The 15,791-nt window shown below is 33.2% G+C and overlaps 1 protein-coding gene across 1 annotated transcript in view; it reads left to right on the plus strand.

The window, feature by feature from the left end:
* The window catches only part of KPNA3 (karyopherin subunit alpha 3), a 102,271-nt gene that overhangs the window by 64,063 nt on the left and 22,417 nt on the right, over positions 1–15,791 (plus strand). The window contains exons 3-10 of the mRNA XM_082701544.1: positions 4,573–4,662; positions 4,853–4,882; positions 4,971–5,023; positions 5,150–5,245; positions 8,805–8,890; positions 10,897–10,983; positions 11,346–11,515; positions 12,879–12,923. Coding sequence (XP_082557670.1) covers positions 4,573–4,662; positions 4,853–4,882; positions 4,971–5,023; positions 5,150–5,245; positions 8,805–8,890; positions 10,897–10,983; positions 11,346–11,515; positions 12,879–12,923 — 657 coding nt within the window. The remainder of the gene's footprint in view (positions 1–4,572; positions 4,663–4,852; positions 4,883–4,970; positions 5,024–5,149; positions 5,246–8,804; positions 8,891–10,896; positions 10,984–11,345; positions 11,516–12,878; positions 12,924–15,791) is intronic.

Below are 15,791 nucleotides of genomic sequence, written 5' to 3' on the forward strand. Positions count from 1 at the left end.
AAAGCAGCAGCTTAACCCACTGAGCCACCCAGGTGCCCCTTGAAAAAAAATTTAAAAAAAAGAATAAAGTATAATTTTCTGCCCTAAGATATTCTTGGCTTATTTTAGGATGCTATCAATTGAAATTTGGGAGTTATCACTTAATTTTTGATAAAAGAAACATTTTACTGTGAAGCTACAATAACTTTAAACTTGTATATGCTTAATAACATATGTCCAAATATATATAAAGCAAAAATTTAGTTAGAAGGCAGAATTTGTCAAAGACATAATCATTGTGGGAAATTTTCTTGTCGTTAATAAACACACGTATTAATAGGGGAAAGAAAAGTTAAATAACTTAATTTGCAAGTGTTGTTTAAAAACACATATAAAACCCAATGAAAAATAGTTTTGTGATAGTATAAAGCTATAATTTCCAAACTGTGTGCGGAGGTACCATGGGGCTCCGTGATGAAATCAGAGAGACATTTGGGATATTCTAAATTTTTAAGAGACACATAGCAACATTTGACATCTTTCAGATACCACAGAACTATTAGGTATTGAGGTAGTTCACAATTTAAATATTAGATCTCACTGCATTCCTTTTAATCACATATTTTGTTTAAGAGTGAAGTGAGATTTATTTTTTCTTTCAATTTATATACCCATAGCTCCCCATCCTTCACAGCCCCACGACCCCCTGCCAATGACTATTAAGTTGTTTGGACCTGACTATTTGAATAAGAAAACTTAGGTATTTCTTTTGGCCTTTACTGTGGACTGAGAAGGTTCAGGAAATTCTGGTGTAAAGCAAATACCAGTTAATTTCACAGTGTTGTAGGGACTCTTTCTGATCGCCATACAATTAAATTAGAAGTCCAGGAATAAGATAATTACAAAAATCTCATAGTTGTGAAAGAAAGAAAGTACTTCTGAATACGTTGAGCATCACAGAAATTCTAGTGGCCATTAGGATTACCTAGAAAGGAACAATAGGAAAAATATTACATGTCAGAACCTGTGGAATACAGTTTAAAATGTACTTCACAAGAGAAATTTACAGCAAGTAGAGATACAGAACAAAGAATAATAGTATTTAAAAGACATATTAATGCGTCTATAGCATAAGTTTTAAAAGATTCGTACATCATTTAGTTTTCCTGCATAATAAACCACTTCCAAACCAAGTAGCTTAAAACAGTTGACATTTTAGTCAGCTAATAATTCTGTGGGTTGGCAGAGTGGTTCTACTGGTCCGGGCCAATTCAGCTGACTCTGCCAGGCTCCTTCATTCATCTCTGGTCAGTTGGTGGGTTAGCTGATGACTAGATGATCAAGGATGGTCTCACACAAGTTTCTGGCTTTTGGATAAGACCTTGGTTGTCTTCTATGTAGCCTCATCCTCCAGCTGGCTAGCACAGTGTTGTTCATGTGGTGGTTTTAGAATTTTAGAAGCAGCAAGAGAGGACATTCTTAGATGTTCATTTGATTAATGTCCCATTTCAAGTTCATTTGATTAATGTCCCATTGCCAAACCCAGCCACACAGCCACACCTAGAATTAGTACAGGACCAAACTGTCCAGAGGCATGGGTATGGGAAGGGGAATTATAGCCATTTTTGCAAACAATCTACCACAGTTTGAATAAAAACAGTTTTTTGCCAATAGATTTGAAAACTTAGCTGAAATGAACAATTTTCTAGTGGAAAAAAAGATTTACCCATTTAACTCAAGAAGAAATGAAAAACATGAAGAGATCTTAAAGTAAATTATATCAGTAGCGAAACATTTAACCTCTTCCAACCTAAGATAGAAAGGGTAATCTTGCTGATAGTTCTATCAGCAAACATTAAAAGAACAGATAATTTCAGTCTTATTAAATGATTGTAGAGAATGTAGGGAGGTAACAATACCCAACCCATTTTGGGAGGCTAGCAAAGCCATGACTTCAAGAATGAGACCAAGACAGCATGAGAAAAGGTGCTTATAAGCCAGTTTCACTTATTTTAACATAGGTAAGAAAAAAAATTGTAAATCAAATATTAGCAAATTAAGTCGAGTAGAGAATATCTTTTTAAAATTTGCAAGATTTATCCCAGGTCTTGTAATCATTTAACTTTTACACTGCAAGGTTATAAGTTTAACATTAAAAAGTCAGTTAATTTACCACATTTACAAATGAAAGAGGAAAATTACATGTCCATATCAATAGATGCAAAAGAATTACAGTTTAATAAAATTAAGCACCTATTTGTGGCTAAAAAGAAAAAGATCTTAACAAATTAGGAATAGAAATGCAATTCCTTACGAGGTGGGGGGTGGGAAAGACCGCAAGCATCATATATTATGATAAAATGCTATTCCTTTATTGGGCATCTGTGTATTTAGGAGGTTTTAGTTATATTTATGCTATTATATATTGTTATTGTGCCTGAAATATCTGGGGGAGTTGGAGAAATGGAGAGAGTACAATTTCTAAAAGGCCTTTGGAAGTTTAATTATTCAGACTCAAAAGGTTAAAGGAAAATAGAGAATAAAATGAGATAAAACCTTAGTGGAACATTTAAATAAATTCCAAAAAATGTTAGGATATAATAAATTTTAAGATTAACCCTTGTACAAATGACAAAGTACAATGCATAGGTTTTTTCTTAGGTTTTGAAACAATTTCAAACTTGCAGTTTGAAATTCAAATTTACATTAGTACAAAAACCACTGTGCACTCTTTACCCAGTACCCAGCTTCCTTATTTGTTAGCTTTTTTCTGTATTTGCCTTATTCTCGCTCCTCTCTCTGATTTAAACACACACACGTGTGCACACACACGCACGCGCACACACACACTTAAAACCGTTAAGTTGTTGGCATAATGCCCCATTATCCTTAATTTGTCAGTTCATATTTCATAAAAATATACACTTTCCTATGTAACCACAGTCCATTTGTCAAATTAGCAGATAAATATCTACCATTAATTCATGGACCTAACTCATATTTTACTAGTTGTTCCTAATGTCCTTTATAAATCCAACATCCAATCTAGGATTAGACATTGTGCTTGTCATGTTTCCTTAATCTCATTCAGTCCGACAGTTCTTCTGTCTTTATCTCTCAAGACTACATTTTTGAAGAGTACAGACTAGTTCTTGTAGATTGGCAGATTTAGGTTTGTCTCACTTTCCTCAGGTGGTTGTTGTTATTATGGTAGGAATACCACAGACATGATACTGTTTTCTCAGTACATGAGACCAGAAGGCTCATAATGTGGATTTGTTCTTTACTCATGATAATAACCTTTGTCAGTTCCTCAAGATGCTGTCTGCCAAGTTTTTCCACCATAAGTTAATAAGTATTTTGTGGAGAGCTACTTGAGAATATAAAATATCAATGCATGGATTTTAATATTTGGAACATGCATTAATTTAAAATAATGTAGAACTGATTGAGTAGTTGCTAAAGAAGTATGCTGTGATAAAACTGCAAGTTGATAGGTTATCTAATGATTAGCGCATATATATATATATGCCTCAGTTTGTTTAAACTTGTTTGCTTCTACATAGGACAAAAAATAGTATACAGATAAGCCAGTAAACTGCAGATATGCATATATTTCCAGTGTTAACCTTCTACTCGATCGGAATTTTAACATAAATATTAATACCTCTTCAGATAATTTCTGTTACCAAATACTTCTATAAATACTGTATTGAAGACTAGATAGTATAAGCTCTGAAATTTTGAGTTGAAAAGGATTTTAGAAATCATTCAGTCTTTTTTTTTTTAAGATTTTTATTTATTTGAGACAGAGAGAGACAGAGAGAGAGCGAGCAGGTGTGTGCATGAGCAGTGGGGAGGGGCAGAGGGAGAGGGATAAGCAGGCTCCCTGCTGAGCAGGGAGCCCTAAGTGGGGTTTGCCTGGATTCCAGGACCCTGAGATCATGACCTGAGCTGAATCAGGCACTTAAGGAGCCAACTGAGCCAGCCAGGCACCCTAGAAATCATTCAGTCATTTATCTAATATATTTTTACTTAATTCCATAGACAAACTATAAACTTAAAAGAAGATTGATTTACCCAAAGTGATATGTGAAATGGCACATGGTGCTGCCATTACAAACAGTTGAAACCCCATAAAATGTAGAAATATATTTGCTAGTAGAGAATTTTTGTTTTTAAAAGCCGGATAGCAAGAGTTTATATCTGAGGTGATGGCAAGTAGGTGGCATTTATGCTGATGAATTCCCATTCCCCCCATTCCCAACAAGCATACAAATTTTAACATTTGAGCTTTGAACTCTTTCCCATCTAGCTGATTTCTTGCTTTAGTAATTAGGTGAAAGCTGTCATACCATTTAATGTATTTGCTAGACTTTTATAGTAATAATGCATCCCCAAATTTGAATCTTTATTAAAAGACTGGGAAGCATGATGTTGGTCAGAACTACTGGTGTTTAATTGTGTGTGTGTGTGTGTGTGTGTGTGTGTGTGAAAGCTGTACTGTCACCAGTTAATTTTGTTACCAGATCTAGAAGGTAGCCTGTTACTGGTTTGTAGTATGCACATTTAATTCATGTTCTCCTTATCCAGAACAAAAGAGATGAACACTTACTGAAAAAAAGAAATGTTCCCCAAGAAGAAAGTTTAGAAGATTCAGATGTTGATGCTGATTTTAAAGCAGTAAGTTACTTTGGTGTTATAAAGTGTTTTTACAATAATCTTTATTGTAAGCAGAAAACCTCATTTGTAATCTAAGACCCAATTTTACAATGATAATTAATGTATATTAACTCATAACTATAGTAGACTTAATAAATATAATTTTATTAAAAAAAAATTCTTTCCTGAACTGTCTTTTTTTCCTTTTAAGCAAAATGTAACACTAGAAGCTATATTGCAGGTATGTTATTATTTAATATAATTCTCACTTTGAAGTATTTTTAAATTGATATTTTTTAAATTTCTTAAATTTACATTTGCTGTTACAGAATGCCACAAGTGATAACCCAGTGGTCCAGTTAAGTGCTGTTCAGGCTGCAAGGTAAATACTAATTTGTCCAGGGAGTTATTGTAGGTGTCTTAGCTGGTAGTCTAGAAGTAATATGTTGTTTTTTCTGTTCATAGTTTGAAAATTATAGCAGTTAATTTCTTATATTTCTTTTTTTAGAAAGCTATTATCCAGTGACAGAAACCCACCAATTGATGACCTAATAAAATCTGGGATTTTACCAATTCTAGTCAAATGTCTAGAAAGGGATGATAAGTAAGTATGGATTTGAGTCTCTGTTCACTTATTTTTAGTTAACTGAAAATTTAGGATTATAATTTAATTAATGGGTTCAGTTAGGTTTTGCATTTATTATGTTTTTCATTTGTCATATTTTTTTACAATCATCTTAATAGTTATGTTTATCTTTTTTTTTTTTTTTAATAACCATATAATGTATTTTTATCCCCAGGAGTACGGGTCTGTGAATCGCCAGGTTTACACATTTCACAGCACTCGTCATAGCACATACCCTCCCCAATGTCCATATCCCCTCATTTGTCATATATTTTTATGTAACTTTCTAATTGTATGATCATATTCAAAAGACCTGAAGGGGTTTTTTGTTGTTGTTGTTGTTTTTGTTTGTTTTGTTTTTTGGTTTTTTTTTAGTTTTTGAAGTATGTGTATTTTCTAGGAAAATTTTAGCTTAATGTTTATTGCCTATTCTAACTTACTTTAAATATTTATAGTCTTTATTTATTTTGTTTTTGTTTTGAATAATATTTTAAAACAACCCAAATAGTGTTTGAGTCATTCTTTGCTTATGAGTCTATATATAGATTAACCTTATGACTGAGTCAACATGAATGGTTTCCAGAACTGAGTGGCTCTTACCCTGGGAATATTCCAGCTGATCCACTGATCTTCTGCAAAATCTTTAATAGAACTCCAACCATGATTATTTGTCTAAATAATATGCTTTTTATTTGTGGTAAATTAAAAATCAGATTATACTTTTCCAGAATAGAAAGGGAAAAACACTACTTTGTATCTTTTGAGGCGTGGCCCCATTTCTGCTAATGTTTAAGAGATATCCCAGTGTGCTGTATCTTAAAACTCATCAATTTGAATTAATGGAGAAGAACATAAGTTTTAACTCCAAAGTATTTTATTAATTTTTTTAAAAAGATGTCATTTATTTATTTTAAAGTAAGAAAGAGTAAGCAAGGGGTGTGGCAGGTAGAGGGAGAGGGGGGGCTGGGCGGGGGGGGGCAGGGGATGCAGACACAGGACCCTGGGATCATGACCCAGGCCAAAGGCAGAGGCTTAACTGACTGAGACACCAAGGAGCCCCATGAACCCCAAAATATTTTGAAACAAATGCTAATTTTTGCTTTTTTGAGATCGTTTAAACTAAAATTTGCTGTATTTTGCCAAATGTTGTCGAAAGAGTTTTCAGTTGGCTAGATAAAACAGTGAAATATAAATGTAGCCACAAGGGATTTTTATTATTTATTATTTTATTTTATTATTTATTTATTATTATTAATACTTCCTTCTGCTTTCATTGTGTGCTACAGCCATCCCTCCAAAAATGCTTAACACTTATTTTATGTAATCATGTGTATTTTCTGTAACAAGTATTTAAGTAAAAATACGTTTTATTTCAGCTGTTTAAAAAACAGTCTGTGGGGCGCCTGGGTGGCTCAGTGGATTAAAGCCTCTGCCTTCGGCACGGGTCATGATTCCAGGATCCGGGGATCGAGCCCCGAATCGGGCTCTCTGCTCAGCAGGGAGCCTGCTCCCCCCTCTCTGCCCCCTCTCTCCCTGTCTTTCTGCATACTTGTGATCTCTGTCTGTCAAATAAATAAAATAATCTTTTTTTAAGCGTTTAAAAAAAAAAAACCAGTCTATTCTACCTGTACTTTTAGGGACTCCCTTCTTCCCTTGATCTCCTTATCTTTTTTTTTTTACTTTACATTCTAGCCTTTGGCATAGGCTCATGTTGTGTGTGTGTGTCTGTGCGTGTGTCTGTGTGTCTGTGTCTGTGTGTCTTTGAAATATGGCATATATATAAAAATTACGATTAAATATATACAGGCCTGTACAACTACCACCCAAAGCAAAAACAAAATTGTTGGTTGTTTAGATTTGACTTTATGGAATTGTCATGGGAAATTGTGTTACCATATAAAAGCCCATTAACTTTGGAGCCATATAGATGTTGGTTTAAATGGAGAGTTTGCTATGACCAAAAACCAAGTGGCTTTTGAGCCTCAGATACCTCATAAACTAAACTAAAAATTAGTTAGTTATAAGGAATGGAAATAATATACACAAATCACTACTGTATCAAACTTACAGTAAATGCTCATTTATTGTTTACTTACTACACATTATTTTTCTATATCTTCTTTTTTTCTTTTTTTTTTAATGTGATCTTAGAATACTCCCTGCTTTATAATTTTATTTTTTATATCTCACTGTTTACTCACTTAAGGCCCTAATTTCCAGTATTTTGCCAAGCAGCCTGGACTAGCTTAATAGATTAACCCAAAAACACTTTCTTCTTCCAGCCAAGAACAACATAAACTCATCATCTTTGATCTTATTGTCCTTTTGCTTCTTCTCTGCCTCTGATTCCCTGACTTCACCAAAATTCATCATGTAGTTCTTATCTGCTACTCCATTTTCTTACTGGCTTTTTTTTTTTTTTTTAACCTCACTGCTTGTTCTGTCTATGACATTTATTCTCTTTAAAATCTTTTTCCTTCTTGGATTTCTCTAACCTTGTTACTAACAACCTTACTTTCTTTGATATTTATAGAGCTTTCTTCTAAGTCCCTAACCTTCGGCTCTCAGTTTTTCCCCGCTATACCCCCTCCCACCTTGGTATTCTGTTTAAAGGAACTTATATTCTTTCAGCCATCTATCCTAACTCGATGTATATAATTTACTTTCCATCAGCCTTTAACCTATTTTATCCATTCTACATACCATGGACTCCAGCATTATTTTCTTTACTCTCCTTTTCAGTAGCCCTCTATATTAGTATGTCTATAGAATAAATTCCAACTTCTGAAGCTTGGGATTTGAGTTCTACTCCCCTTCACCACCCCAGCACCTGACCATACACACATACTTGATAACCTAACCTTTCTAGTTTCATCCCCTGTTAAATTTCTGCATGCTTTCTTAGCTTCCACTCTCTTGATCTGTTCCTTGTCACCTGTACACATCATGGTCATCCCACCCATGATACTTTTATTTGTATTTCCAGCTGTTAGTGGCTTTCTTTCCTTATCTGTCTGAAAATCTAGTTGAGTTTTCACTTTCTGTGTGAGGTCTTTTATCATAATGCTAAATTGTAAAAATCTCATCTTTTCAGTAAAATTATGCAACCCTGTAATATCTCCAGTATGTAAAGCATATGATGTAGTGGATCAGATGGGGTCTCAACTTTAAGACCAGTCTAGAGGCTATAAGAGTATTCAAGTGAAATGGCGAGGGCCTCAACTAGTACAGTGATTTTAAGAGTGATGCTATAAATATAAGAAATATTTAGGGTGTAAAATCAACATGACTTTTTGATTAGATGTTTACGGGAAAGGAAGGAGTCAAAGAAAATAAGGACTGGCTAAATGTTGTGACTACCAGTGGGGATAAACAAGTAGGTTTATATTGTCTGACTTTGGAAGCTAGTGAGACAGTAGCCGATTGGATATAACAAGATGAAATTCAAGGACAGGGTAAAGAATAACCATATAGGTTTGTGGGTCCTAAATTTAACTGGTAGTTACTGTGTCTCAAGATTTTTTATTGTGTTTTACAGCCCTTCATTACAGTTTGAAGCTGCTTGGGCGTTAACTAATATAGCATCAGGAACTTCTGCACAGACTCAAGCTGTTGTACAGTCTAGTAAGTAAATCAACATCCTTACTTGCTGGGAGTTTTTAAAAAATAAAGGCAAGGAAGTGGAGTTTTATTGTAAAGACTGAATTTTTTTACAACATTTTAAACTAGTGAATTTTATGAGTTTCTTTTGATGGTTGATATCTTTCCCATAGCTATCATTAATCTATCACTAAATAATTTTAATTGTGGCTACTAAAAAGTGAACTAAGTTTTATCTTTTTGGGTAGAGACCATCTCCTAACAACAGGTTTTATATTTTCTGTTTCTAGTACCTCCAACGTGCTGAGTAACTTAGGCCTTATAACTTGTAACATACATTTTTAAAATTTTGCCCACCTCAGGATGGGCTAACTATGATTCGTGTGTTGATCCAAACTGACCAAAAAAAAAAAAAAAAACCTTTGAAAAAATTAGATGTCCCCAAGAACTCTTAACATGTAGGTTAAGAAATCTGGCTTTAGGTGTCCCTGGAAATGGTTTTAATGATAAGTAGTATATGATACAGCAATAAATTACATTGAATCAGTTAGTGAAAATACCAGTCTTTTTCAGATATTTCAAAGGAGAACGTTTCCAGTTAGTTATTAGTTTTACCAGAAAGGTAGCAGGTTTTAGACAAAAACCTTTAATAAAGGCAAGGAGGTATAATTTAATAACAGTGTTTTATTTGCATTTTTAATTTTTTGGTTACTTTCTGTTTGTGATAGTGGTAAATGATACTGGTCTTCTATTTATAGAGGTGATAAAATTAGCTAAATTACTGATGTGAAGTCAGTTGAAACTTACACATTGCTGGTAGCAATGGTGTGGCTTCTCTGGAGAAACAGTTTATCAAAAGACTAATCATAGAGTTACCATATGACCTAGCAGTGCCACTATTAGGTGGACCCAACAGATATGAAAACATGTCCACACAAAGACTTGTATAATAGCACAAATGTGGAAGTAATCCCAGTATCCATTAACTGATAGAAGTAGATGAACAGAATGTGTTCTCTAATAGAATACTATTCAGCAAGAAAAAAGAATGAAACGTTGATACATGCTATATATGCATGACCTTCAAAAACACTATGCTAAATAAAGAAGCCAAACCAGAAAAAAAACCCACGTTTTAATACAATTTCATTTATGTAAAATGTCTAAAATATGAAAATCTATAGAGACAGAAAGCAAATTAAATGGCTGCCTAAAGCTGGAGGAGTGGGCAATAGGACTGCTGTGGATATATGGCATTCTTTTGGGGTTAAAGGACATGTAAAATTAAATTGTAGCGATAACTGTACAACTCTGTATAAACACTAAAAATCACTGAATTGTGTACTTAAACAGATATATGTATATAAATTATATCTCAGTAAAGCTGTTAAAAGTTGATTTTAGTTTAAGTATTAAGTAAATAATACAGGTAGTGCAGAGATACAACAAAAAATCCTGGCAGTAGTACACAGTTGACTGAAATTTAAGAAAAAGTGATCTAGTTTATATTTAGTTTCCTACCTGGAGTGAGTGTGATACCAGTGTTTTACATTACACTTATATTAATGTGTAAATTATGTAAAGAGTAAAGATTATAATGATAAATTATTTTAATTTATAAGATAAACCAGATAGGGGAATGATTAGTTCTTTAGATAAACTCCCATATCAGCAATTGGGATCATACTGACTGAAGTATTATATTCTATGAAGTTTATGTGTTTAGAGGGAATCTTTTTTTTTTTTTAATGCCTTAAAGGAAAAATTTCCTGCTGCTGTTTTCTTTTAGTTAATGATATATAATAGTAACTTGTAAATCTTTTCAGTAAGTGTGTTACTTGAATATTACTAGGGGAAAATACTAAAATGAACGTTTTTTATGGTAACATTATTTGCCACATCTATTCATTCAATGAACTGTAATTGGGTAACCATAGTATCCCAGGCTCTGTATATTTTATCAACTTATTTAGTCTGCAATCTATAAACTCTTAAACATTTTGCAGTATCAATATTTGTTTTTATTATAGATGCCGTACCTCTTTTTTTGAGACTTCTCCATTCACCACATCAGAATGTTTGTGAACAAGCAGTATGGGCTTTGGGAAACATTATAGGTAAGTTGGATTTAGGTTTAAAAAGACTCGAATTAAGAATCTTAATTAACTTTTTTCCTACATTGGCATAGCCATTACATCCTATGTTTCCTCTAATTTTAACGTGGTTGACTATCTTCTTCTTCATAAATACTAACTTAAGATGGTACCTCTTGAAACAGATAATGCAATTTGCTATCAGGATTTGTAGGTTAAATTTGTGTTTTCCAAATCAAAATCTAGAGAAAGAGCAACACTTGATGCCCTTGACTAATGGTGAGGAAACATAGAACATCAGTGTCCCAACATGAGCCATTGCATACATTTCAGACTTTCTCATCCTGAATGTAATTTTTTTTTAAATACAATTTTCATTTCTGTAGGTGATGGTCCTCAATGTAGAGATTATGTCATATCACTGGGAGTTGTCAAACCTCTTCTGTCCTTCATCAATCCCTCCATTCCCATCACCTTCCTTCGGAACGTCACATGGGTCATTGTCAATCTCTGCAGGAATAAGGACCCCCCACCGCCTATGGAGACAGTTCAGGAGGTAAATGAAGAATTGCAAAGCCCAGATGGTATATTTTCCCTATGTTTATGCTTTAGATTTTCATTCAGGGAATGAAATAATGCATATACTTAACTTCATTGCAAGTATGAGATCTTTGAAGTAACATCGTATTTAATTTTTGACTCCCGTGAAATGAAAGTTGAGTGTCTTATGGCATCTCACAAAATGTTCATCCACCCTAATTCTTACTTTTTATTGACGATTTTCATGAAAAAACAATTTTCAAAAAGAAAAATACAAAAGGAGAAAACCAAATCTCAGAGGTTTTTTTACTACATTGCATTGTTGGTTTATTACTAAAAAAAGGGGGGGGGATTGCTACAAATAAAACTGGTGTATTTACATGCAAATGTTCTCGAATGAATTTATATTAAGTCCAATTGAAATTTCTCTAGATTTCTGACAAAATCAGTGTTCTTAAATGTGTGACATATTTTGTGTTAAATCTACAAATTAAAACAAAGTAAAAACTTTTCTATCTACATTTAAGTTGTAAATGGATCTGAGTATTTTAAGTTTTTGAAAAATCCTATGCAATCTTTAATCACTTGACTCTCAAAAAATATTAACTGTGAACCTTTGTAATAGACATCTTCCCCAGTTTCTGTGTTTTGCTGTTAGAGACAGGGTACTTAGTGTGATTCCCTCACATCCCCACTTCCTCCCTCCCAGATTAAAACTAAAAAAAAAAAAAAAGGATAGGTAAGGCCTGAATTCAGCAAACTATATACTTTGTGCTGGTTATAATTTTCTTGATTAAATCTGAAATCAGAAACTTTAATTTGACTGAAGTAGCTATTTAACTAAAATCTTATCTTATTCTTTAAGCAGGTAAGTGAGATGACGTTTTTAAGAATAGCCCTTTTTTAGGGGCACCTGACTGTCTCAGTCAATAAAGCATGTGACTCTTGATCTTGGGGTTGTAAGTTTGAGCCCCACGTTGAGTATAGAGATGACTTAAAAATAAAATCTTTACCAGAAAAAAAAAAACAGCTTTTTTTTTTTAGTTAGCTGTATTGTATAATTGCATCTTCATTCTTTCCACTTGACATTATATGTTAGAAAGAAGGTTACAGAAAACAACTGTTTTTCCTTTAAGGTACATTAATCTCTGCCAGACTTACTTGGATATTTTAATTGAATATCTGAACTATGTTCTTGGTTTTTTCAGATTGAACTGAAATCAGATTTTCACTTTCCTAATAGAGATTTAAACAAATTTAACGTTGTCTTTTCTTGCTTTGCAAGCAATATTTACTGCTTTTTGTATCACAGTTATTCATTTTTACAAAGACATATTCATCAACTCTGGTATTATTTATTGTTTATCTTCTTTCCTCAGATTTTGCCAGCATTATGTGTCCTCATATATCATACAGACATAAACGTAAGTAAAGTAGAATCTTAGATTTGGGATTTTGCTCTTGATGGGACTGGAAGGGTTATTTACTTTTTAGACTTTTGTAAGTGTCAGCATGTATTTTACTAACTTGTGAATCTTCCATAATGTTAACCTTTTTCAGAAATAGAATTAAGATTATATTAACTTTATATCTTAAATCATCCAGATAGTAAAAATGCAAACTTCAGAGAAATCTCACATATGTAATTATTTATCTGTGTCACTCATATTATTTTAAGTATCAATATTTATAAAGTGGTAAAAACTTTATAAAGCACCTTCATATTTCTTTAAACCTTATTAGCTGGTTAAGAGTCCAACTCTTGATGTTGGCTAAGGCAATGATGGCAGGGTCATGGGATTGAGACCTCAGTTGGGTTCTACATTGGTCTCCCTGCTTAGCCCTAAGTCTGCTTGTCCCTCTCCATCCCCCCTCTTGCTCTGTCTCTCTCTTTGTCTCTCTCAAGTAAATAAATCTTTTAAAAAAATAAATCTCTTTTGATACTTTTAATAGGATTGATATTATGCCATCATTCTATAGAATAAGAAACTGGGCTTCAGGGAAAGATTAAATGATTCATCCAAGGTTGAAGAGCTTATAAGAATTAAAGTTGATGTTCAAAACAGAGATCTTCTTAAAAAACAAAAACAAAACAAAACAAAAAAAATTGAGATCTTCCAATGGCAGATTTTGTCTGCTTTGTGTGAAACTACACTGCCTCCCAGGACAACCTTTGGAGGTATATAGTATTGAAGAATATCAAGTATTCTTTTTAAGTTTAAATGCAAAGGCATTTTCAGGTGATTTGGTCATTATGTGAGATATAGTTAAGAATTTACTATATGTATTCTTGCAGATTTTTTTTTATTAAATAATCTGAAAACTCCCCTTAATGTAGCAAAGCAAAATGTTATTTTTCCATGGAGTAAAATAATGAATAAATTTAGTTAGTGTTCATCTCGCATTGATTTGGCTTCTCTTGTTCTGGCTAAGATCTTTCTGATTTGCTGTATGTTTCTGTTTTTATAATGCTGTCTTTGTTTACATACACATATAATAAAAATGTATGTGTTTCCCAGAGCTATGTGTGTGATTTATCACTGGCATGAAGAAAATGCATTTGCTAACATTGCTAACATTGAACCACATTTCTTTTGCTCATTTTAGAACTTTAAGCTCTTAGGAAGGAATGTTTTTGCAACTAAATAACTTGTCATTTGTGCCATATTAGCCTGAAATGTCATAAAAACTAAGTGAAAGCTGTTTAGACATATACTCTTCTATTTTTTAAATGAATATAAACGTGACTTAGTAAAAGTGAAAAAAGTAGTAACTATCTTAACAGCAAGAAGGAGTAAAATTATATCACAAAATGTATTTGTTGCTAAATTTATTTCTAAGCATTCCAACCGCAAGATTATAGGTAAAATAAACAAAATATCTGGTATTGGCACCAAGACTTTTACCCCAGGACATTATGGAATTGATTACAGCCAGATGAAATCTTCTACCATCTATTGATGATCTTTATTTGAAAGCCAGGGGTATTGAGTTACAGGTATATTTGTTGAGTTGAACAAATACTCATGGGTTAACCACTTAAGCCTAAATTATGCTTTGAATTGTCGGCTCAAAGATAAAAAAGACATAGAGACCCTGCCTTCTAAGACCTTTACATTAGTAGCAGGTAAAAAGAGTTGGAAGGAATGAACTTTTTGTTGACAACTTGCTATGCTGAATCTGTTACTGTAATTTCCTTCTACCTTACTGTATCCTTATGTGATAAGTTTTGTTCTCCTATTTTATGTAAGAGTTTAAAATTCAGTAAAGTAAAATAACCTAATGGCCAATATGATAAATAAGAGCCAAAGCTGAGACTTGAAGCTATGTCCCTGCCCTGTGCGTTTTTTATAACATGATTCCATAAATACAGAATATGGTGTGAAAACAGAGTAAAAGTGAAATAGAGAAATGACCAAAATGCTAATTATGAGAGTGCATGTTCTCTCTGGCAACCAGAAAGCTTCACTGAGAAAGTAACATTTGAAACTAGTATCATGTGGAGAAAGGTGGTGGTAGAAGTGGCAACTGGGGTAACAAAGATGGATTATTTTAATAGCTAACATTTATTAAGGGTTGAAAATGTGTGGGGCATTACTTTAAGCACTTTTCATATGTTAACTCATTTATTCTTTATTAAAATGAGATTGGTACCATCATTATCTCCCTCTTAAAAATTTGTTAAAAGAGGCAGATAGTTAAATTATGTAATGTCATTCAGCTGGGACAAGTAGTACTTTGTCAAGTTGAAAAGTCATTTCAGGCATATGAGGAAAGATAAGAAAGACTCAGGAGCAAACTTGGAGGGTTTGGAGAATACAGATAGTTAGTAACCCAACACATTTGCTGGGGAGTTAAGTTGCAGGGTTTTCAATCCTGTGTTGAACAGTTTTGGCTTTATCTTGTGATCAGTGGAGAGTCATTGAAGATTTTTAAATAGAGGAGTGATGTGCTTATATCTGTTATGGTCAGATAACTGAGAAGAAGTATGCAGGGTTTGGAATGGGGAAGTTATGAATGTAAGTAGGGGCTTATTTTACCATCATAATTGGTTTAAAGAAGGAAGGTCTAAGTTAGAAATAGTAATGATTAAGAGAGGAAAAGTTTGGGTGTTAAGAGATAAAATAAGTAGAATTTTGAGAGGAAAGGATCGAATTGAAGGAAAAGTAAAAATTACTTTGGTTTCTAATTTAGCAGTCCACATGGATAATAATGCCATAACCATCAGAAGGAGTAAAGCAAAAGGATGAGACTGGTAGAGAAGGTTGATGAGTCTATTGTAGGGCAGACAC

The sequence above is a fragment of the Mustela nivalis genome, assembly GCF_964662115.1.
Source record: "Mustela nivalis genome assembly, chromosome: 15".
In the NCBI taxonomy this organism is placed as follows: Eukaryota; Metazoa; Chordata; class Mammalia; order Carnivora; family Mustelidae; genus Mustela; species Mustela nivalis.